Below are 22,999 nucleotides of genomic sequence, written 5' to 3'. Positions count from 1 at the left end.
ATTCAATTATTTTGGGGTAGCTGTTCTTCCCATTTACATTGTTACAGTGGCTGTCTATATTGTTTCTTTATATTCACCATAGTAATTATTTCTTACAGCACAGGGATATTCCATTACACTCATATACCACAATTTGTTTAACTATCCCCTAGTCAGTAGGCATCTATGGTATTTCCAATTCTTTTTCTACCACAAAAAATGCTGCTATAAATGTTATGGTGTGCCGTTCTTTTCCTTGATGACCATTTTGGAGTGTATGCCCAGCAAGGGAAACTCTATGGACATTTTATTGTAGCCCTTTTATTTGCTTAATTCCAATTTGCTTTCCAGAATCCCTATAACAATTCACAGCTAGACATGCAATGTATTGATATACATGCCTTTCCACAATCTTGCCTCATTTTTTCCTTCTTTTTTCTTTATTAAAAAAAATGGTTACATGGGATGGCTCTCTAGGAAGGAAAGGAGGGAAAGAGATAAAGGAGACAACCTATGTGATGTAAAAACAAAAGATATTAGTAAAAATATGTTAATGAGCAAAACAAAAGTCCCTGTCTCGGAGCTCACTGAAGCATCACTGTAGATTCTGCAGTTCAGGGTCAAGGGGACAAGAAATTAAAGATCCCAAAGATAACTTGCCCTCTGCGTCAAGGGATTTTTAACTTAAGTTACCTTGCGATAGATGGCCCCAATGACAGCAGTTTTGATTCTCATTCCACTCACAAAGCAGATATGGAAGTACTGGTGCAGGACCAGGGTTTGTAGGCAGGCGCTCACAAAGAGAAGGGCTGTATACAGGTATCCCTGCCAATCAGGGGCCTGCTTGTCATTCACGAAATTGATGAGCAATCTGTAAAGGAACAAGGAAGGCCCATTAACTCTGGCTGAAGAGGCAACAAAACTCATGCCCTCCATATGAAATGTAGAAAATGCCAACAACCAGTTTACACATACTTCTATCCTCCTTAAAGCCAAAAAAACTAAATTAAATTAAATTAAACTTAGGAGAAAGGTAAGGTACAGAGCTGGGGAAGTAACAGATTACATAACCTCAAGTGCCAAAATCTTGGCTAAATTCAGGGGAACCACTCAGAAAAACTCTGCCTCACAGCCTATCTGGTTAGTTCAGCTTCCAAACCCCAAGACTATAGGAACACAGGACTTAGAACCACAGAGTTATAAAGGAAGGGATCACAGTCTAGAGCCAGGAGGGATCTTAAGAGATTTGCTAACTGTACTGACCCATTTTACAGATGAGAAAACTGAGACCCAGAGGGATCCAGTAATTTGCTAAGTAACATGGCAAATTAAAAGAGACGAGATTTAAACACAGGTCCTCTGACTCTAAAATTCAGTGTTCTTTCTACCATTCTATCTCCATGCCCAGAACGTAGGGTAGTGCCTGGAACATTAATCAATGTTTAGTGACTGATGCCCAATCTGAGGCCCAGGAAGGACAAAAACAACAAGAAGTCCAGCTTGCCCAAGGGTTTTATAATGCTTCTGACACTAAAATAAACAAGAGACTTCTTTCTCAACAACGTAACATATGTGGCCAATAAGGGCTATCCTGGTATAAATATATGCTAGACACCGTAGTTTTTAAACATAAGATATGATCTTACATTATAGTGTTAATCACATGAGTTATTCAGTATCACTACTCCAGTTATGCTTCCCATAGGGAAAGGGCTGAACAATGAAAACAAGAGGGGGAAACTCAAGGGGTCTTACTTTAGGATCTCAGGGCCAGCAAACATCATCAGGTCATGAAGTGCTTTAAAAAGGAAGCTCATGAGGAAGTAAGGCCCGAAAGTTTTGTATAACACCTTAAACAAAGAGGGCTCCCTCTCCCTCTGAGTGGGCTTCACAATTAGGGCTTCAACCTCCTCATGCACGTCTCCCTTGGAGCCCCTTTTGGAATCTGCTGGATCCTTGGAGGAATACACGATCTTTACAGGCTTCCTAAAAGACAGAAGGAAAGCAATGTAGTTAGGTAACATGCCCCAGTCAACCACAATGTACCCTAGCAAAGAAATGTACCCATTAGGCCCTCAAGAGACAGCCCCCCATACCTGGATTACCGCACTAGTTTTCGAGCTACTAACTTCTAGTTCTCTGACTCTCTTCCAATCTATCTTGAAGGCTACCATGAAGTTAATCATCTAAAAGCATCTAATTTTTCCATATCATTACCCTACACAAAAAATGTCAATAGCTTCCATATGTCTATAAGATAAAATCCTACACAGCATATCTAATATTCATTGTTTTACATCAGTGGTACCAAACTCTTAACAGAAATGGATCTCTGTGAAGCATGCTGACTTTGAAAATTATACACTGACATCTATTGCCATGGAGTTGTTTCAGCTGTGTCCCACCCTTCATGACCTTCGTTTGCCCTTGCCCTTCTCTAGCTCACTTTACAGCTGAAGAACTGAAGCAAACAGGGTTAAATGACTTGCCCAGGATCACACTGCTAAGTAGTGTCTGAGATCAGATCTGAACTCATGAAGATGAACCCTCCTGATTCCAAGCCTTATCCAAGTGCTCTATCCACTAAGCCACTTAGCTGCCCGAAGATCATCTATATGGTGCTATATTTTTATATATTTTGTTAAACATTTCCCACTTACATTTCAATCCGAGTTTTACAGCTGTGAGTCTGACTACTGTTTTACATACTATTTATTTTATATACAATCAAGTTTGACACCTATTTTACATAATCCAAGTACAGCCTTTCTATCCATCTTATCGCCTGCTACACAAATAGAATATTCTCAACTCCCTAATTTTCCTTCTATCACTTGTTACCTAGAATTCCTTTCCCCCAACCTCTCTATCTAGCCAAATTCCTATCCTTCACAGCCCTAAGAAATATCACCTCTTCCATAAAGCCTATCCCATCATGCTGCCCATCTGGATTTCTCCCTTCTCTAACCTATTTTTGTCTGTGTTGCTTGTTTTAATAAACTACTGCACTACTGTATGAGGTTGTTTCACTTTTTCATGATATCTGTCCAGTCAAAGTGTAATGTGAGTGTATGTGTGTATCTATATATATGCACATACACACACAAATGTACATATGCATGTGTGTGTTTTTGTGTATATGGATACATATATTATATATACAATATACATATGCATCTATACACATGCTACCAATCTAGTGAAGTATTTTAAGTTTTTTAATGTTTGTTTTTTCTGTTTGAGACGAGGAAGAAGGGGACTATGGGAGAAAAGCAGGGGTCCCTCCATTCAATTTTTTTTTCCAGTTTTCCAATTTTACATTGCTCATTTTCCCAGTCACTACTACCAAGAGATATCATCCATTCTTGTCCTTTTTTACTTATGGGACATGGGAGAATACAAAGCCAGAGGGACTGAATGCCAGATGACAGAGAGAAGACCCAGGGAAGAAAACAGTACAGAGTAAAGGAAATAAGGCAGGGTGAAAGGACTCTGTTAAGACTGAGTCAAAGGGAAGATTCCAGATAAATGAGAGTTTATATCAAGGAAAAAATTAGAAAAGATCTTATATAGAGGAAGTGAAGATCTTAGGGTGCCTAGAGAGACCTACGCCAGGTAACTGGGTTTTGGGCCTGGGCAAAGCAGAACGTAAAAGGATATTAAGTAGACTAGGTTGTGCAGGCCCAGAGAGAGAACACGAGAACAGGAAACCACTGGCCAAGGCAGGAGCCCCAGTCCTACAAATTAGTACGAGACTGGCTTCAACAGCCCTCTAACAGGGAAGGTAACTAGTATTCTGAAATATATTTTAGTTGTCATGGCTAGAGAGAGAACTTCTTTCCTGAGAATTTGGATGATTTACCTGTTAAGGAGAAAGAACCTGAAGAAATATTTCATGAGAAAACTGAGTTTAGTTCTCCTTTTGAGGGAAAAAAAAATTATGAAAAGCATTTTGAGAAGAGATTTAAATTTGCATCTTTAAGAGTTGAATAGTGGGTATTTCCAGAGTTAATCATTAAAGGTAACTGGTTCTGTGACTTTCTCATAATTAGTATACTGTCAATAATTATTTGTCTTTTTTTTCCATTGGTCATCGCTCAGTCATTAAATTGTAAAGCCAGTAACCTTGAGGTTTATTTAAGCTTAGGAGACGGGGGGAAGAATAGAGGGGTTATTTAGTAATAAAAAAAGTATATGAGAACAGAGGTTTCTCTGGTTAATTGAATAAAGAATATTTAATAAACTAGGATGAGGACTCAGAGCTAAGTGACTAACGAGACACTCCAAGTTTGGTAATTTGTGAGGAAATAGCAGAATATATCTTTTGATTGCCTTGGAAATTATAATGAGAATTAATAAGGTAAGAAGTCTGTTGCAAAATTATAAAGATCATGCATGACTCAAAAGAACCGATATGAAGGGTAACTAGGTGGTACAGTGGATAAGGAAGGACCTCAGTTCAAATCCAGCCTCAGAGACTTTCTAGCTCTGTGACCCTGGGCAAGTCACTTAACCCTGACTGCCTAAAATACAAAAAATTTTTTAAAAGAATTGATATAAGAAGGCTCTCTCAACCCATCCCTTCAAGAGGTTGAGAGGTGCAAAGATGCTGCACACTGTATTTTCAGACTTTTTCATGTACTGGTCAGTTGTACTGATTCTCTCTCTCTCTCTCTTAAAGTGGGATAGCTCTCTGGTAGGAGGAGAGAAAGGTATACTGGGGAAAACTATGATGATGTAAAAAACAAAAAACATCAATAAACTTATTTTAAAAATATTACAATTACTAGATGTGACTTGATCCCCACTAGTTTTTGTTCTAATTTTTATTCATGTTGTTCAAATGGGACATAATTTTTTGTAAAAAAAATTCACTAGGGGGCAGCTAGGTGACACAGTGAATAGAGTACCAGCTCTGGAGTCAGAAGGACCTGAATTCAAATTCAGCCTCAGACACTTGAAACTTACTAGCTGTGTGACCTTGGACAAGTCACTTAATTCCAATTGCCTTGCCTTTCCCCCTCCAAAAAAAATTTCATTGTATTTAATAAACTTCCTTAATAAAATTTACAAAGTAGGGGGTAAAGATGATGAGGAAAGCAGGTAGCTGAGTTTGCTTGTTCTACACAACCTTAATTTTTCTATGAGCAAATAAATAGTATCTAGCTGTTCTGAGGACTACCTCTCATTTTCAAGGTAACCCTGTGTTCCTGATCCCCAATGGAAGCATAAAAAGGAAAAACAAAGTTGAATGGTCTGTTCTACTCTACAGTACAGGAATGATTAATGATTGCATCATATATAGAGCAACTAGAATATGCCAAGATAGTAAGTGTCCCTGACCCCTTAGTTAAGAAAAGCCCAGAGTACAATCAAACTGAGGAATTCTCGAACTAGCAAGGTTCTCTTGATTTCTCTGATGTGGATCCTGGGAACTTGCCTCTTTCCAGGTCTAGTTTAGTCATGTGGGGATAAAGAAGGACAAGGGCCCATTTCCCATAGTGATAGAATCCTGGCCAGAAAATCTACCCTACCAACAAACCTGTTGGCTAACTTATCATGGCTGCCTAAGCCCCAGGACAAGGCCAGAGCACAAACAAATCAGGAAACGAAGTCCTCCCTCAAGAGATACAACCCAAGTCTAGGCAAACTCTGGTTTCAGCAGCTATACCCCATATTTCCCCCTCTCAAAGCCAGGAACATGATCAGGTATCTATAAACACAACCAATAACACAATCACATATTTACTTTCCCTAGCATAATAACAGAATGCTCACACCAAGCAAGAAAGGCATGGAAGCCCCATAGTTTACTCTCCCAACAATCAACAATGACTAAATGCATGTCTTCCAAATATGATTTCCTCTGCTTACAAAGAGGAAGCTACTGATACAGCAGCAGCTGATTTGGGACATTGGGTTGTTTTCCCAATAGCATCAGTGAGAGCTGCACAAAGCCACTGAAGTCCTTCTGCTTGGTTCTTCTTATGACTGGAAGTCTAAGTTATCCTGCCAAGGATTGGAGTGGTAGTACATAGATGAGAAAGAGAGCTTTTCCTCCCATATACATATGTATCTGTATGGAGATGGAATCTACAATCTTGGCTTAATTAATGCACCGCACCAGGGCTTCTCAAAGTGTGGTACTCAGACCCCTGGGGATCTGAGACCCAATCAGGGGATACATGTAATAAAGACTATTTTTATAATAATACTAAGATGTCTATTAAAATATTGCTTGTTTTTCCAACTACATATTTGTGTGAGGTCAGATTTTCTTCGTATACTTTAATCAAAACAACGTATCCACAATAGATTGAATGCAGAAGTAGGTATAAGAATGCAGCTGCCTTTTATTTTGGCAGACAGTGGAGGGACTTGCAAAAAATATGTAAAAAAATATCACTCTAATTGTTTTTGTTTCAGAAAAAAAAAATTGGGGGGTGGGGCAGCTAGGTGGCACAGTAAATAGAGCACCAGCCCTGGAGTCAGGAGGATCTGAGTTCAAATTTGACCTTAGACATGTGACACCTACTAGCTGTGTGACCTTGGGCAAGTTACCTAACCCCAAATGCCTTGTATTCTCTTCCCCTCTCCCCCACTCAAAAAAAAAAGAAAAACCATTTTTTTTTTCATAAAAATGTTATTTAACATGAAATGGGATTTATTATTATTTTAATAACTGATAATTTTTTAAGTATAGGTTTTAATTTATAGTACAGTAGAGTAAATACCAATACCAAATACAACAAATACAGTTTAAAAAAAACAGCTAAAAAATAGTTAAAAAAAAAAACAAAAGCTCTTTGGGTTCCTCAAAAATTTTTAAGCGTGTAAAGGGGTCAAGAAAGCCAAAAAGTTGAGAACCACTACCTTACACTAATAGCCTAAACAATTAAAACTCTGGCCTTGATGATGCTATGATTAACAACTGGCAAAGTCCCCAGATTTATATATCACAGACCTTCCTGGGAAAGACTGTTCTATACTCATTAATCAGAAGCCTAGATCATCAGTCTATCCATGGTACATACTTTTTTGACTTGGCACATTCTTTCTTCCAGTTTTTTACCAGAACAGGCACCACCTGTTCAGAGGTGTCTTCAGGATTCAGGGACCACAAATCTGTAGCCTCCAGAGGACATTTATATCCCTGGACCATCAACCTACATTGGAAGCACAGAGGAATTGTGTGAGAGGGCAAGTAGATCTGCATGTCGGTACCAGAAGACAGACTACTAATGAAAAAAGAGCTCCTCACCTTCTGGATCATTCTAATGACTAAAAAAGAAAACCAGGATAAACCTTGAAAAATGATCGTGTAGAACAGAGACACTGATCACATGCAGTCCACAGAAATCCTGAGAGTGGCCCAAAGCAGAGTAAAATGTAACTGGGAATGTGTAATATGGAAATATGTTTTACGTGATTTCATAATATATATTGAGTTTCATATGTCTTGCTTTATCAATGGGTGGTAGAGGGAGAAAATTTGCAACTGAAAATAAAAATAAAACTTTAAAAGTTTAACAGGGGAATATTAGACAAAATAAATAAAATACAAGAAAACACAGGAAACATTACATTCTAAAACTAAGTCAATTAAGTGGCCCAAAGGGATCCTTTAATGGTCCCTGTTTCTATCTGAGTTTGACAGTACTAATGTAGAAAAAATAACTTCAAGTGGTCCAGTCCTTCCCTGTCGAATGATTCAAAGTCTTTTTCATTTTTATAACTCTTGACTTGAGAGAGGAGTATATTTGTAGGTTGGTGGCATGGAAGTATCACCATCCCATTTTTACAGATGGGCAAACTGAGTGAAGGTACCAATCCACTCATGAATACACAACTCTTATTGGCCACAATACCTACATACAAGCAGAGGAGAGAGCCCAATCTGTGAGGTCAATCAGTTCAGAAATACAGGTAGGAGGAAGGGTTCAGTGTCCTTACCCAGTAATCCACCAGAAGGTGATTCTGGAAAGGAAGGAAGCGCCAGATTCCGGACAGGGATTCTATTGGGAAAAAAGAGATAGAGGGGAAAAAAAACAGAATAATTAAGTCACATACACTAGGGCTATTAAAGTAGTAACTGACACCTTATTCTTCTGCTTTGGTGACATTCGATCACTTTAACATATTCAATTTGGCACCAAAAATGGTATTCTCTCTCCCAAGTTATAATGACTTCTTAAAAAAAAAAAAAGACACTACCTTCAATCTTCAAAGACCTTTTCTCAGAGGAGCACACAACAGGTCCATAAAAAATCCAAAACACATCACTAACAAGTATTGTCTAGGTTCAAACACACAGTGTAATTCACCTGCCCCCAACACCAACCACCACAGAGCTTAATGTTGAATTCTGGAATCTAAGCTTTTAAAATAATTTTTTAAAAAGAAAATGATAAGGAAAGAGGCCCACAGTTGAGTTCACAGTCATGAAGACCTTTAACAAAATATGAAGCTAAAGGACATATTTTATTTACAAGAGAATACAGACAACTCTCAATTGTTCACTTTTTGATTATCTACAGAAAATGCTTCTGTGCAATATGGCTTCCCTAGGAGAACCATACCTTTCTGTTTCCTAGGATGGCAGATTTAATAACAGGTGGGTATCTGATAAGGTGAATGCAAATTAATTCTAGGTATTAGAAAGGTGAATTTGCTAGCCTAACCTGGGGCAGAAGGGGCAGCACAGATGTTATACGTCTAAAGAATCCATCTCCTCTCCACTCACAGAGCTGCCACCTCTCTCCTAGATTACTGGAACAGCCTAACTAGTCTTCCAGCCTCAAGTCTCTCCCTACGCCAGCCTGTCCTAACCACTGCTGCCAAAATAATTTTCCTTAAGTGAAGTTTGGACCATGAAATTCCACCACTTAGTCAGCTCTGGTGGCTTTTATTGCTTTAAAGTCCTTCATGACCGGGCCCAAACCAACCAACCCTTCCAGCCTCACTGGACATTCCTCTCCCTCTGGCACCACGGAATACAACCAAACTGGCCTCTACACTCCTCGAACAAGACAAGATACCCCATATCCCATCACTGCTTAGGCTCTGGACCTTCCATATGCCTGAAGTGCACTCCCTCCTTGATCTCCCTCACTGAATACCTCTCTTATTTTTTTCCTCCCTCCCCTTCCCCAAGATGGGATGTAATCTGACATAGGCTACACATGTACAATCATATTAAACATATTTCCACTTTAGTCATGTTGTGAAAGAAGAATCAGAACAAAAGGGAAAAACCACAAGAAAGAAAAAACAAAAACAGAGAAAACAGTATGCTTCAATCTGCATTCAGACATCATAGTTCTCCTTTCCATACTGAGTCTTTCAGAATTATCTTAGATCAATGTATTGCTGAGAAGAGCTAAGTCTATCAAAATTGGTCATCGCTCAATGCAGCTATTACTGTGTATGATGTTCTCTTGGTTCAGCTACTTCACTCAGCATCAGTTCATATAAACCTTTCCAGGTTTTTCTGAAATCCACCTGCTCATCATCTCTTTTTTCTTTTTTTGGGGGGGAGGGGGAAGGTAGGGCAATTGGGGTTAAGTGACTTGCCCAAGGTCACACAGCTAGTTTTTTATGTTAAGTGTCCAAGGCTGGATTTGAACTCAAGGTCCTCCTGACTCCATGGCCAGTGCTCTATTCACTGCACCACCTAGCCTCCCCTAAACTAAGACTTTTTGGAAGAAAGACAGACAGGTTTAAGCCCCACATCTGAAGGAAGAGAGGTTGACAAACCAGAGTCTAGCCAAACAGGTATAACCATAACAGGAAGGGAATGAATAGTGTCCAAACAGAGATAATTATAGTCATAGTTGGGTTCCAGAAACCCCAAGGAGTTGATTGTATCCTTTCACAGAAGAAGAGGAGCTCTTTGGGAACAGGGACTAGCTCGCTTTTGTATTTGTATCTCTAATCCCTAGTATGGTGCCCGGCAGACACAGGCACTTAATAAATGCTGCTGAATGATTAATGCTAGCTGTGTGACTACTGGCAAGTCATCGAACCTCTCTGGGCTCTAGACAACTCTCTAAGATTACAATCTGTGGGTCTGCAATGATGAAGGGAATCTCCATACTAGAAGTTCCCTATGCCAAAGAAATTACACGTCTGGATCCCTCCCAAATTGTATTCCCAACCTAAATTATTAAACTTTTGGAGAGTCTTTTATAAAGACATACGTTATATATGTGGATGTATATATAAGTTTAAAGAGTAATGATTTAGAAATTATCTAATATTTTACATTATTTATGCAACTGGCTCCTCTGATTAACAGAGAAATGACTAAATATAAATTTGAAAAGTTGATTGTAGAAGGGCACATGGGACAAGAAATCAAGATCACAGGTATCTCGAAATAGCCAAGACCCAAAGAATCATATAGAAATAAAAACACCACTGAGCTAAGTTTTAATTTTTTTTCTACAGTTTATCTATTTAAGTTAATTCAAGCATGATTTTTTTTTAAGGCACTCCTATTACCCACAAAAGATACTTGCCCTGGACTGATAACTGCAGACTCCAAGGCTGCCTATAGAGACCACCTTCATCCAGAAAGGCCAAATATCTCGGATATGCTGAACAGGGCAGAGTCTGAGAGGATTTCATCCCAAAGCGTTACTACAGAACCTCATTAATTCATATTCCAGTAATTAAGAACCCATGAGATTTAAAACTCGGCCCTGGGAGAGGAGGAGGTAAAGGGGGCTCTCAGCAAGTAAAGAGTTTCAAAGAATGGCATTATTAACAAAGGACTGCTTTGTTCTCTGGATGCCGATCTGGGGCCTCTTACTTCATAAGAAGATGCTAGCAGCTTAGCAGCATTATTTGACCTTCTTAAGAACAGTATGCTCCTTCCATTCTTCTCTCCCTTCCCAAAATCATAGCTTGAGAAACCTACAAGTCTGGTCTGACCAGGGCTGTAACAGCTGTACTTTTTCACACACGTGGGAAGCCAAGGGTGAAGGAAGGAAAGGCCTCTTGTGTTCTCGAATGTTTCACAGAAAAGAAGTTAACTTTCATGGTCCTGAAGTAGTTGCTACATTTTTAGAGTAAGAGGTGTCCGTAAACCCACCATTTTACTTACAATCAAGTAAGGCATAAGCTTTTCTATTCCGCCTATCCTCTGTGCTGGGGACAGACAAAACGGCTTGAAGCCAGAGAAGCAATAGGGCAGAATGTACTTATGCTTTATGCTGGGAGTCAAGGACAGGCTGCTGCCCCGTGTCTGCTGCTAACTAGCTAAGCAACCATAGGAACATCACAATATATCTGGGTCTCGGTCAGTTTCCTTAGCTGTAAAATGAGGAAGTTGAACTAAATGATTTCCAAAATCCATTTTATGGTAGGTGTGTGTGGGGGGAGGGTGTTTCTATCTCAAAAGCTTACTGCAATTTTAAGCATTAATATAAATGCATATATACATACATACATGTGTAATACATATTTTAATTAACTCATCTCAATGACCTTACATACCTCCATGCTTAGAGCCTGAAGTTAGGAGAGGCCTAGATTCCAAATGTGGCTTCAACACTTAAAAGCTGTTCTACCACAGGCAATTAAACAGCCTCTCTGTAATTCAGTTTCATCCTTTAAAAATGGAGACAAATCATACTTTGCACTACCTACCTCTTAGAGTTACCATGAGGAAAGTACTTTGTAGACCTTAAAGTAATATATAAACACAAGCTATTACTACTGGTGCTGGTCCAGAGGGCCAGACACTGCATGGAAGACCTAGGTTCAAACTCCATCTGTCAGCAGCTATGGGACCATGGGCAAACTGCTTTACCATTCCTAGGAAACATTCTCTCCCGACTTCCATTTCTTAGATCTCTAGTTTCCCTCAATGCTCAGCTCAAAACCATCTTCTACACGGGCTGTTTCCTGACCATCTCGCCACCAGCTGCTACTGTCTTCCCCCTGAAATTACATTAATTTTGTATTCACTTAAAAAACATACTTGTTCTCTCTCCCAAAGGACAGAGACTATTTCATTGCTTTCTTAATATTCTCAATGTCTAAAACAAAGTTAGAAATTAATAAATGCCTGCTGACTAAAACCCCGAGGTCTCAGTTTCCTCATCTGAAAAATGGGAATAATACCTATAGAACCTACCTCATAGGGTTGTTCTGAGGCTCAAATAAGTTAAGACATGGAAAGAGGGTGCTTTGGCAAATGTTAATGCATTACAGGAATGCCAGTTATAATAGCAACAAAGAAACCATTTTAGTTTCTAGAACACTCCACGGTTTGGGACAGAAGTTCTACCCCAAATTAACAAGATTTTACAGGACTATGAATAAATCTGTTTGGTTTCTAACTCTTCCATCCTTCCAAATAAGTGCACTCCATAGGCCAATGCCCACAGTTGCATGCCTTAATAGACACAACCAAGATACCCTGACAGCAAGGTAAGGCAGAGAAGCACAGAGAGGGAGGTTAGGGGGAGTGGGTGGAAGAGAGAGGGGGCAGTCAAGGTCTGTTCAGTCTTTAGCCAGCTGTCACACCGGCCAGAAAAACCTTTAGCTAATTTCCAGGGCTGAAGCAAAGGACCAGCAGAGGGAGGACAGAGACAACATGATCTCTACAAACACTGGACGTCCTAGCTTAAAGCCGCTGAGACTCTAGAGCTCTCTGAGGGACTCCCTCCCAAGGACAGCTGCTAAGCCTGTGACTAAGCATTAAATTAGCCGCAGAGGAGAATGTGGCCTTAGAGACTGTGCTGAGTATAAGAAGCCCTGAGACAACAGCATCCTTAAGGCTTTCTGGATTCCTCTCTTAGAAGGGAAGTGGATGGGGATCAGGGAGAGTCAGGCCATCTACACAGCCAAACCACCAGCTACAACTCCATGTGCCCCCTTTTTTTGTGGGGGGTTTTCTGGGTTCCAAAAGAGTGGGTCCTTCTGGGTTCCATCTTTAGTGCCAAGTGAATAAAGAAAGTCACCAGTTTATGGGATTTATGGAGCAATCAGAAGTAGCACCTGTTATGTCAAATCATTCATACTAGCAAAGCTCACTGTTTCAGTGATGGCTCAGAAACTCATTCAGGAAAGGTCACATGCTCTGTTTCTCCACAGGACCTCAACGAACTGAATTAATCCTCTCTACCTCTCCTTTTTGGCGACCGCTTTCCAACACTGTTAGCCAATCAAATGAAACGCAAATCCTCTACAGTATTGGTGTTACGAGCCTTTTAAAGTCCAAGATCAGCCACAGAGGATAGGGATAAGTATTGGACCTGTGAATCCACTGTTATATGGAACTCCTAAGGGGGAGAAAGCATCCTCTGCCAATACAGGTTGGGACCTTTTCTGCAAATTATAGTCTTAGAGAGTTGACTAGAGCACTGAGAGGTTAAGGGACTTAGCCAGGGTTGCACTATCAGTATTTGTCATATTCAACACTTCCTGGCTTCAAAATCAGGTACATTAAACTGACTCCAAGAGGCCAACTATATTAGAATTAAAGATTTTCAATTTTATAGAATCAGAGAATGTTAAAGCTGGAAAGAGAAAGAATCCTAGAGACCATCTTCTGGCCTAATGCCTTACTTTACAGATGGGGAAACAAAGTTAACTAACTTGCCCAAGATCCCACAAGCATAGTGTTGGGGAAAGACTACTAAACAAAGAAGTAAAAATCTGGATCAAATCTAAGTTATTATACTTATGAGCTAACCAGGTGATTTTAGGCAAGTCATTTAATCTGTCTGAGGTTCTTTCTTACTGTATATCTGTGAGTCTAGCACTCGAATCATTTGGGCTCTTTAGGCTGGATATTACTTTGCTAGATAAGGATGGAGGGGGCTGTTGGAAATTTAATTTTAGGAAAGCAAAAGTAGCATGGCTATGGTGATGTACCTTTTTTACTGGGAATCAGGCCATCAGTGGACAAGTATTTATTAAACTCCTGCTGTATGCCAGGCACTGTGCTAAGTGCTGGGGATCAAAGCAAGGCAATTTTCAAGAGAACCTCAATATCACTGCAAAAAAGTCCAAGACAGCTATGGTCAGATGTCTCAGATCAGTACAATATCTGCTGGTCAAACATGCATGGCAAGATAAGTACAACAGAGGAGTAGTCTTCACACAAAAAACATCCTAACACTCTCTACAGACTTTGGCTACTCAAGGTAATATAAGCTCAGTTCCTTCTGCTGCTACTCTACCTCATCCCTACCTCTTACCCCAAAGAAAAATCTGAGTAAAGCCTCATTACAAAACCTCACACCTAATTTTCAGTAGATTAGCCTTGTTAAATATAACTAAAGACATTCAGCAAACATCTCTTCCTTTCTTCTAACCTCTTAATCTCAGGGAACTGCAAAGCCTAACAGTCATCAACAGAAATGAAAACTTCCCAGGGATCTAGGGTTCCTTCTTTCTTTTTGGACTGTGCCCAGAATCTGCCTAATCCAAGAAGGCCCCAAATTACGAGAAAGATTGGACAGAGTAGTTCTTATCGAACTGAAGAGGAAGCCTGAAGAAAATAATACCAGAAAAAATGTCCTCACCATATGGGGTGTGAGACTCATCAAGGAGGGCAGAGTAGGCAGAATCAGATTCTCTAGATCTCGTGTCAGGAACAGGGATTTTGATGAGAGAATTAACTCTTTCTGTCAGCAGTACCACAATTCATCCAGTCTCCCAAATTTGAATCTTTTAACTCTTTGTTCACCTTTACCTCCCAAATGAGTTCAAGGTCTGCTGATTTGACTTCTACAACTTCTTTTGTATGAATATCCCTACCCGCTTCCTTCTTACTCCCTCACTCACTATCCTACTATAAACTCTCATTAATACCCATCTAGATCATTACATTAACACTGAAAAAGTCTTCCTACCTTCACTTCCTTCCACTTCAAATTTATCCCTCATATCATAACCAGAATGATCTCTCCTCTATACATGGATATGACTCATCTGCTCTAGAATCTCTGTGGCTCCCTAATGCCTAAAGAATAAAGTTCAAATCTCCTTTGTCTCATGTTCAAAGCTCTCTATAATCAACTGGCCTTTTTTATTCTAGACTGTAATTTCATTTTATTCCACCACACATTTTACTCCATCCAAAGAGGACTATTCACTTCCCCCAGAAATAATACTGTTGTCTTTTTTTTAATGCTGTTCCTTACAAATATAATTTCCACTGTATTTGTCAAATCTTGCCCATCCTTAAAAGCACAATTTAATTGCTTTTCTAGGAAGCATTCCTTGATTCTTGATCAGGAATAACCTTTCCACTCAAGACCTCAGAAAGGACTTAGTTTGCAATTTTCCAATGTGTTTATAATATTGCAGGATTACTGTGATAACAGTCAGTATTAATTAAGCACAGTAATAATTAAGTATCAAGCACTATGATATGCACTGAGGATACAAGGATATCCTTGCTCTCAGGCAGTACACATACTGATAGAGAAGAAAACATGCAAGCAAATTAAATCTTTATTTTTGATTTAAGATACTTATAATATAACGGGAAGTAACCTCAAAGTAATCTCTAGGGATGAGGAAAGGCCTCTCGCCAAAGATGAGATTCAAATTTTGTCTTAAAGGAAGCTGGGGAAACCCCCACAAGGCAGAGGCAAGGAAGAAGATCATTCTAAATGTGTGGGGGGGGGGGGTATCCAGTAAAAAAAGCACAGTCAGGAGATGGACTGTCTCATTTGAGGACGAGCATATAGGCCAATGATACCAGATCAAAGAATGTTCAGAAGGAATAAAGTATTAGAAGACTGGAAAGGTAGAAGAGAACCAGCTTCAAAAGTCCAACAGAAGATGCTATATTTGATCCTGCTGGTAATAGGGAGTCATTGTAGTTTGTTGATAGGATGTTGATGTGGTCAGATTGACTTCAGGAAAATCACTTTGGCAGCTAAGTAAAGAGTGGATTAGAATAAGGAGGGACTTGAGTCAGAGAGGATGTCTTAACCTTTGCTCCAAGAAGGGAGGATGTATGTCCTATTTAAACTTCCCAGCACCTAGCAGAGAACATGGGCAAGAATTTTTTTTTTAAAAGTGTCTAGTCCAATCCCTTCATTTTACCAGGGAGGAAACTGAGGCCTGGATGGGGTGAAATTATTTACTACAACACATAAGAGCCAGGACTAGAACTCAGTATTCTTGCTCATAGCCCAACACTACCTCCTCTCTCACCTGGATACTGACACAAGGTGACACAGGTACAAGTAGTCCTGCTGATGTAAGAGAGGATTGGGGGCTCACTTTGAGAAGTCTTGTGTGATTTGATCAGATGGGACTCTGGGAAGCCATTGTTGAGAGCCGCCCCACCCCCCCTGCTTTGAAAAACCCAGATGTTGATGGTAACTGTGATTTGGTATGGATGGACAGTTTGGAAACCTGTCTGCTTGATCTGTTTCTCTGTCTTGATAATTCTGTCTGTATATTCTGAAGTTTAGGGTGCTGACCTTCTTCCCCTGAACTAGGTAAACAATACATATCTGACTGATTAGAGTAAGCTTGTTAACCCATTTTGAGTTGCTTTCCTTTAACAAAGCAGATCCAAGAACCTGTGGTGGCAGCAAACCCTTAGGACGCTTGGGGTGCTTGCTGCTACAAAATGGCGTCACGAACAGGATCTGCAGAGTAAAAGGAAAGTATGGGGGCTGGGATAATTGTTTGTTTCCCAGTTGTGGTAGCTGTGATTCTGTGGAGCCGTGGAGCAGGAGAGAAGAATGGCCTGCATACAGACTTCGCTGAGCTGAGAGCGGAAATGGTGAGCTGCCTGCATCGGGACCTGGGCAGAAGCCAGGAGCGGCTGCTGCCTGCAGGAGGAGAAAGAGCCCAGGAGTTCGGAATTCAGCCACAGGAAAAGATAAGAACTGAGCAGCAAAGCAGGGGCATTGAGTGTGTTTCCTTGCTGGATCCCACAGTTTGGGACCCAGGGGGAGGATGCACTTGTGACTATGGTGAGTGGGGTGAAGGGCCATGGACCCCCAAGGACCCCACCCTATTGGTTTTGTTGCCCAGCTGCCCCTCAGAGCTTGGGAGCAAGGGCTGGAGCTGTGTGAGGGGAAGGACACCCCCCTCCGCCCAAGAGAACTTTATTTGGATACTTGTTTTGAATTGAGGTGATAATGCCATGTATTTTATGTTTGTTTAAGGCCCAGTGGCCAGTTTGGTAACTTTAGTTCTGTATCTTGAAAATGTGACCTAAGAGATGTTTAGTGCTAATTCAAAAGTAAACTGACTATGCTATGGGCGTGAAAGATCTTGGGGCTGAATGTAAAGGGAATGTAAATTTTTAAGGTCTTCCCTGCCCCTAGGCTTAAGTGTACCTGGAGCCTATGGTGGGAGGCTTGTTTCTCAGGAGATACTTTTTGATTGGGCAGTGGGTCTAGAGGGTTGTTACATTCTCTGAGCCAGGAGAAGGCTATATAAGCCCTGATGTGTAGCTTTGTTTTGAGGCTCACTTTGAGAAGTGTTCTGTGATTTGATCAGATGGGACTCTGGGAAGCCGTTGTTGAGAGCCGCCCCCCCCTCGCTTTGAAAAACCCAGATGTTGATGGTAACTATGATTTGGTACGGATATAATTGTTGGACAGTTTGGAAACCTGTCTGCTTGATCTGTTTCTCTGTCTTGATAATTCTGTCTGTATACTCTGAAGTTTGGAGTGCTGACCTTTTTCCCCTGAACTAGGTAAATAATATATGTTTGATTAAAGTAAGCTTGTTAACCCCACCCCCCCAAAAAAGAGAGGATTGGAGCACAAATGTGCAGGATCCCTCCTCACCAAATCATTACAACATATCTGCTCTGGACCCAGAAATGAACCGTTAGCCATGACCTTCCCCTCTAGTACCTGTACCCAGGAGGTGAGAGAACAACTAACATGTCTACAAACCACAGATACTGAAAAATCTTGTTTCAAAACAAACAAAATTCTGTAATTGATAAGAGAGGCTGATTCAGGGACACGGACGGGTAAGAATCAGTCATGGGCACCCACTCACGCTGAGTAATAGCTTTTAATAATGACCAAAGGGGATTTACTGAGTGCCTGTTCTGTACTAGGGGAGGCAGGTGACATTGTGGGAAGGCCAGGAGAGCTCTGGCTTCAAATCTTGCCCCTGACCCTTACAAGTTATATAACGAAGAGCAAGTGTCAATTAACAGCGATAAGCCTCAGTTTCCCCACTTGTAAAATGGAGACAACAATACTTGCAGCACTCGCTTCGTAGGACTGTTGTGAAGATCAAATAAAATATGTACAAAGCATATTACCAACCAGAAAGCGCTACATAAAGGTCAACTATTATTATTACTACTGATGATAATAATAACAATAAATAAAGAAGGCATGTGGAGGATACTAAAAGGTATCCAGTCCCTGCCTCAAGGAGCTCACACAGTTTAGGGAGGGAAATGAGACAAATTAATATGAAAGGATAATTAGCAACACAAGGGAATGCTTTTAATCATTGGAAGACATGTTTTCTTTGTAACCTACTTAATAAATTTTGTTTTAACCAACTGAAATAGTTCTAGTAGAAAAATTACTATTTAAAAGAGCAAAACCAAAGGGGGGGGGAAAGCTAGCTAACTATAGATTTTGTTAACCTAAACAACATATGCTCACAGCCAGTTGTATAGTTAAATATCGAAAATTTATCAGCCTGCACAAATATTTGCCAACTACGAAGTGCTCTATGAAATCTGTCAAGCCCTTTAGAGGTTGTCTAAGACAAGTTTCAACACTACCTGGAACAATATCCTCTGTGGAGAAAAGACTAGCACCAGCAGAGGCTGCCATCATTGAGAAGGGCTGTTTTGGAGTTTTTCTTTTATTCCTAGAAATAATGGAACTTCCCCCTCCCAAGCCCTGCTCCCCATCCATCTTTCTCTGCAACCTGTCATTCATCCCAGATTTAAGGTTAACTGCCATGGTCCAGCTGAGAGTTTCCAGAAGCCTCTCTAAAACAGAAAGGAGGTGGGAACATTCCCCAGTCCTGCACATTCCAGTCTCTGCTCGCCAGGGCTGGGCACTGAGAACCTCATTCTTTCAAAAGAATACCACAAAAGCTAATGTCATCAGCCTGATGCAGGCAAAGGGGAATGGAGGGAGGGAAGAAGAGAAAGAAATGAAAAAAAAACACCATGAATTCTACTTTACATCCTGTCACTGCACTCAGGAAGTACATAAGAACTCTATCATCTTAATCCCCAAAAGATTCAGCACTCAGAAAACCCCATCCTCTCTTCCATTTTCCTGAATTTGTTGGCAAAGAGATAATGATTTATCCTAAAGCTACCCAGAGTATGAAATTTCAGGTGCCTCTTCTCTCCCCCCCACCCCCCACCACTACTTCATTAATCACAAACTTATGACTTGTAAACAACATATATTTTTGGTCTTATTTGTGTATTTGTCCCATGTGTAGACTTTAATTATCCACAGGGTCATGTATGACTCACTCTTCCTTATCCAGCATAGCACCACAGGCAAATAACCACTCAATAGGTGCTTTTAGATCCCTAAAGTGATAATGTAAGGGAAGGACAAGGACAAGGACACAGACATGGACACAGACACTGACACACACACACACACACACACACACACTCTCTCTCTCTCTCTCTCTCTCTCTCTCTCTCTCTCTCTCACCCCCTGCCCCTTGCTAACTAAATTCTCTAAGAGCTCATTTCCTCAGCAGAACTAAGTCTCCAGGCAGGAGTTCTCAAAACAAGAACTTCCAGGTCCCTCCTCCCTCCTGCCCCCATGATACCTTGGCTGAAAGATTTCTTAAAAAAAAAAAAAAATCTCATCACCAAAGAACCTTCCTCCCTTCCATATAAATTGGCCACACATCGAAGTTCAATCCTACACAAAGCCAATGGCCCAGGTCCAGATCAATCCAGGCCAAGTCCTAGTGTATCTCAGCAGCCAGAAAACTATTCCCACTACAAAATCTTCAGTTCACAGATGGCTGGCTACAAATAATGCTTCAAGTACAGGAGAATGCAGTTCCCTTTGAACCCACACAGGAGAGGAGACAGAGGGCTATCTCCCTCCTGACCCGATCCATACTACTGTCTTGGAAATAATGACATTCTGACCATACTGACATGATCACCATCAGGCTGAGAGTGAGGGCCTGGAGAAGAATGATGCCCACCCAGTCACCCCCAACACACACACTCTCATTTTCCTTTATACTTACACACACATACACACACACACACCCACACACACTCTCATTTTCCTTTATACTTACACACACACACACACACCCTCTTTTTCTTCATACTTACAGGGTCATTGATGGTTTCTGAGAAGAGGGGTGCCTGGTCTGAGAAGCAGGACAGTATCAACTGAATCAGTACCAGGATGAAATAAATGTAGAAAGTGACATCACGAAACACATCAATTTCATAATTCTGAACACAAGAGAGGAAAAGGTAAGAAACACCCAACTTTCAGAACCTCTACTCTCAGGGTATTAGGGGAAGGGGAGACATGTTAGGCAAAAACAGACATCTATAACACACTAACTCTGATCCTTACTACTCCCAACCAGGATATGTCCAGCTTGGGAAAATAAAGTCATTCCAGCCACCCCTGGCTACTCCCTATGGTGTATGTCTACTCCTGTCGCTGGCACAAAATCAACCTGCCAGGTAAACACAGAAATTTAAAGTTCGGAAACTACCACAGAGAAATACTGCTCTGGAATGTGGGTCTATTTGAGGAACAAAGAGAACTTCTTATAGAAACATGGTGTGATGTAATGGAGAGAAAACCAGCCAGGAAAACTTGTATTCAAGTCCCATTTCTAATCCATACTATGCTACCTTAGGCAAGTCTCTTAATTTCTCAGGGTCCTAGATAATTCTCTAAGACTGTAATCTGCACAACAGGAGACAATCTGTTTTGAAAAAGGTAATTAATTCCACAATGGGAATTCCCTACAGCAAAGAAATTGTAGGTCCATTCCCCAATCTCCCAAAACTAAAAAAAAGAAAAAACCCAAAAACCAAAAAACTCACAGAAAGCTAAATGGAGTTCTGCTTAACTTTTTTTTTTTTTGGAGGGGGAAAGGAAGGGCAATTGGGGTTAAGTGACTTGCCCAAGGTCACACGGCTAGTTTTTGTGTTGTGTCTGAGATCACATTTGAACTCAGGTCCTCCTGACTCCAGGGCTGGTGCTCTATTCACTGTGCCACCTAGCCACCCCCTGCTTAACTCTTTTGAAGGACTATGCTTTGTTAAGACAAAATTTATTGGCAATTTTTTAAAAATGAGCTGAGGCTTAGCCCTTTCCACTTAAAGTATTTTTTAAATAACTATGTTTTTTTAAATCCTTAGGCACACATTTGGAAACAAAGTAAACACAACTTCTCATCCCAGAGACAGAATAAGAATTTACCATACAGAGGTTATTTTGGGACAAGCTTTTCACTGCTCGGGGAAAGGGGTGCCTTCCTGCCTGCTCTCATGCTGAAGGACATGGGATGGTGGCCTGTCGTATTATTTACAGTTAGCTGGTTAGTCTACAAAGTACTATCTACCATATGGAGGCCTTACCCCCAACCTGGTCCTTGCTCTCAGAGGGTGAGGGGTGATATCCCTATGCTATCAAGCATTCAGATCCACAGGCCATGCAATACCAGGAACATGAAAGGCAGACACCTTTCATGGAGGAGACAATACTCAAGGACAGGAGGTAACCAAGAGACTACTTACCTCTCTTAAGGCATACAGGATTTTGGATCGAAGGATAATGCCAGCACATAGCAGGGTAAGGAGCCAAAAAGTAAGCATGACCCCTGAGGACTGGACTCCTTTCCTTCTCTCGCACTGAATTAAAAAGGTAGCAAGCAACTGGAGAAGAAATGAACACAAAATAGACACACATATACACACACACACACACACACACACACACAGAGGAAACCATTAGGAAGATGACATTTTTCTCAGAGTCCCCACAAGAGTCTGAGTGCTGCATAACAGACTAAGAGAACAAGTTTTCCCCTGGCCACCAATGCTTCCTAACTGCTGACTGAACAACAAATTTTTACTAGTAAACAAAACTATGACTACCAGCCATCTATACTTTTTAAAAGAAAAAAACCTACAAAGTAATTTTTAAAAAATGATTCCATCTTCTCCTTGAATTTGAGCTCTTCCTCCTCCTCAACTCTTTGTCCCCTACTTGTGAGCCACAGAACAGAGAATATAAAAGGGACAGTGGTCTGTGGCAGAAACTTTATATACTGGCCAATCTGTAGCGTTTTGGCCTGGGAAACTCTGATCTAAATGGAGATCCAGAGATCTCGGTCTTAGGGTAGTTTCTTTCCACACAAAAAGGCATCTCCCAGCTTTTAGTTTTCTTTGTATCCCCAGCATTCAGTATACCTGTCATAGAGTAAACTTAATAAATGCCTGTTGATGAACAGTGTTGAGAGCTAAGTCTCATTTTGTTTAACTCCTCTAAGGGACTACACTTTTTGTTAAGACAACATTTATCGGCAATTTTTGAAGAAGTAAACTGAGGCTCCGTCTTTTCTATGTTCAGTATTTTTTTTAACAGTCTTCAAACTATTTCCCAAGAGTTAAATGAAAAATACCACCAAGATATATTAGGGAATCCAAGAGGGCCATTTAGATTCAACTAAACACGTACCATTCTAATCCATGGCCAAAACCAAAATGTTAAAATAATAATAATGATAAGGCCTAAAATAATGTAGTAATAATAATATAAATATTATAATGATAAGATCTTGAGTTTGCAAAGTGCTTTATATGTGTGTGTATTTGTATATGTGTACAAATATATATGTCTTATTTGATCCTCACAATAACCCTAAAAGGCAACCAGATTATGGGAACTAAATGAGATAATGTCATTATTTAAAAAGCTTTGCAAATCCAAAGTGCTATACAGTTGTTAGGTATAAGGTACGTTTCCTTCTCTGTAAAATAAAGGGGTTAGAATAGATTATTTCTAAAGTTTCTTCTAGTTCT

The 22,999-nt window shown here is 40.4% G+C and overlaps 1 protein-coding gene across 1 annotated transcript in view; it reads right to left on the bottom strand.

The window, feature by feature from the left end:
• Window positions 1–22,999, bottom strand: part of ABCC1 (ATP binding cassette subfamily C member 1 (ABCC1 blood group)) — a 134,555-nt gene that overhangs the window by 65,826 nt on the left and 45,730 nt on the right. The window contains exons 4-9 of the mRNA XM_069086559.1: window positions 21,713–21,850; window positions 20,282–20,407; window positions 7,933–7,994; window positions 7,014–7,145; window positions 1,735–1,965; window positions 673–850 (exon numbers count right to left, since the gene is read on the bottom strand). Of these exons, the coding sequence (XP_068942660.1) occupies window positions 673–850; window positions 1,735–1,965; window positions 7,014–7,145; window positions 7,933–7,994; window positions 20,282–20,407; window positions 21,713–21,850 (867 nt within the window). The remainder of the gene's footprint in view (window positions 1–672; window positions 851–1,734; window positions 1,966–7,013; window positions 7,146–7,932; window positions 7,995–20,281; window positions 20,408–21,712; window positions 21,851–22,999) is intronic.

The sequence above is a fragment of the Petaurus breviceps genome, unplaced genomic scaffold (assembly GCF_028583685.1).
Source record: "Petaurus breviceps papuanus isolate PSGF00001 unplaced genomic scaffold, PetGlider_PUasm1.0 118, whole genome shotgun sequence".
NCBI lineage: Eukaryota > Metazoa > Chordata > Mammalia > Diprotodontia > Petauridae > Petaurus > Petaurus breviceps.
The sequence above is the reverse complement of the archived record's forward strand: the minus strand, read 5'-3'. Positions and strand labels throughout refer to the sequence as shown.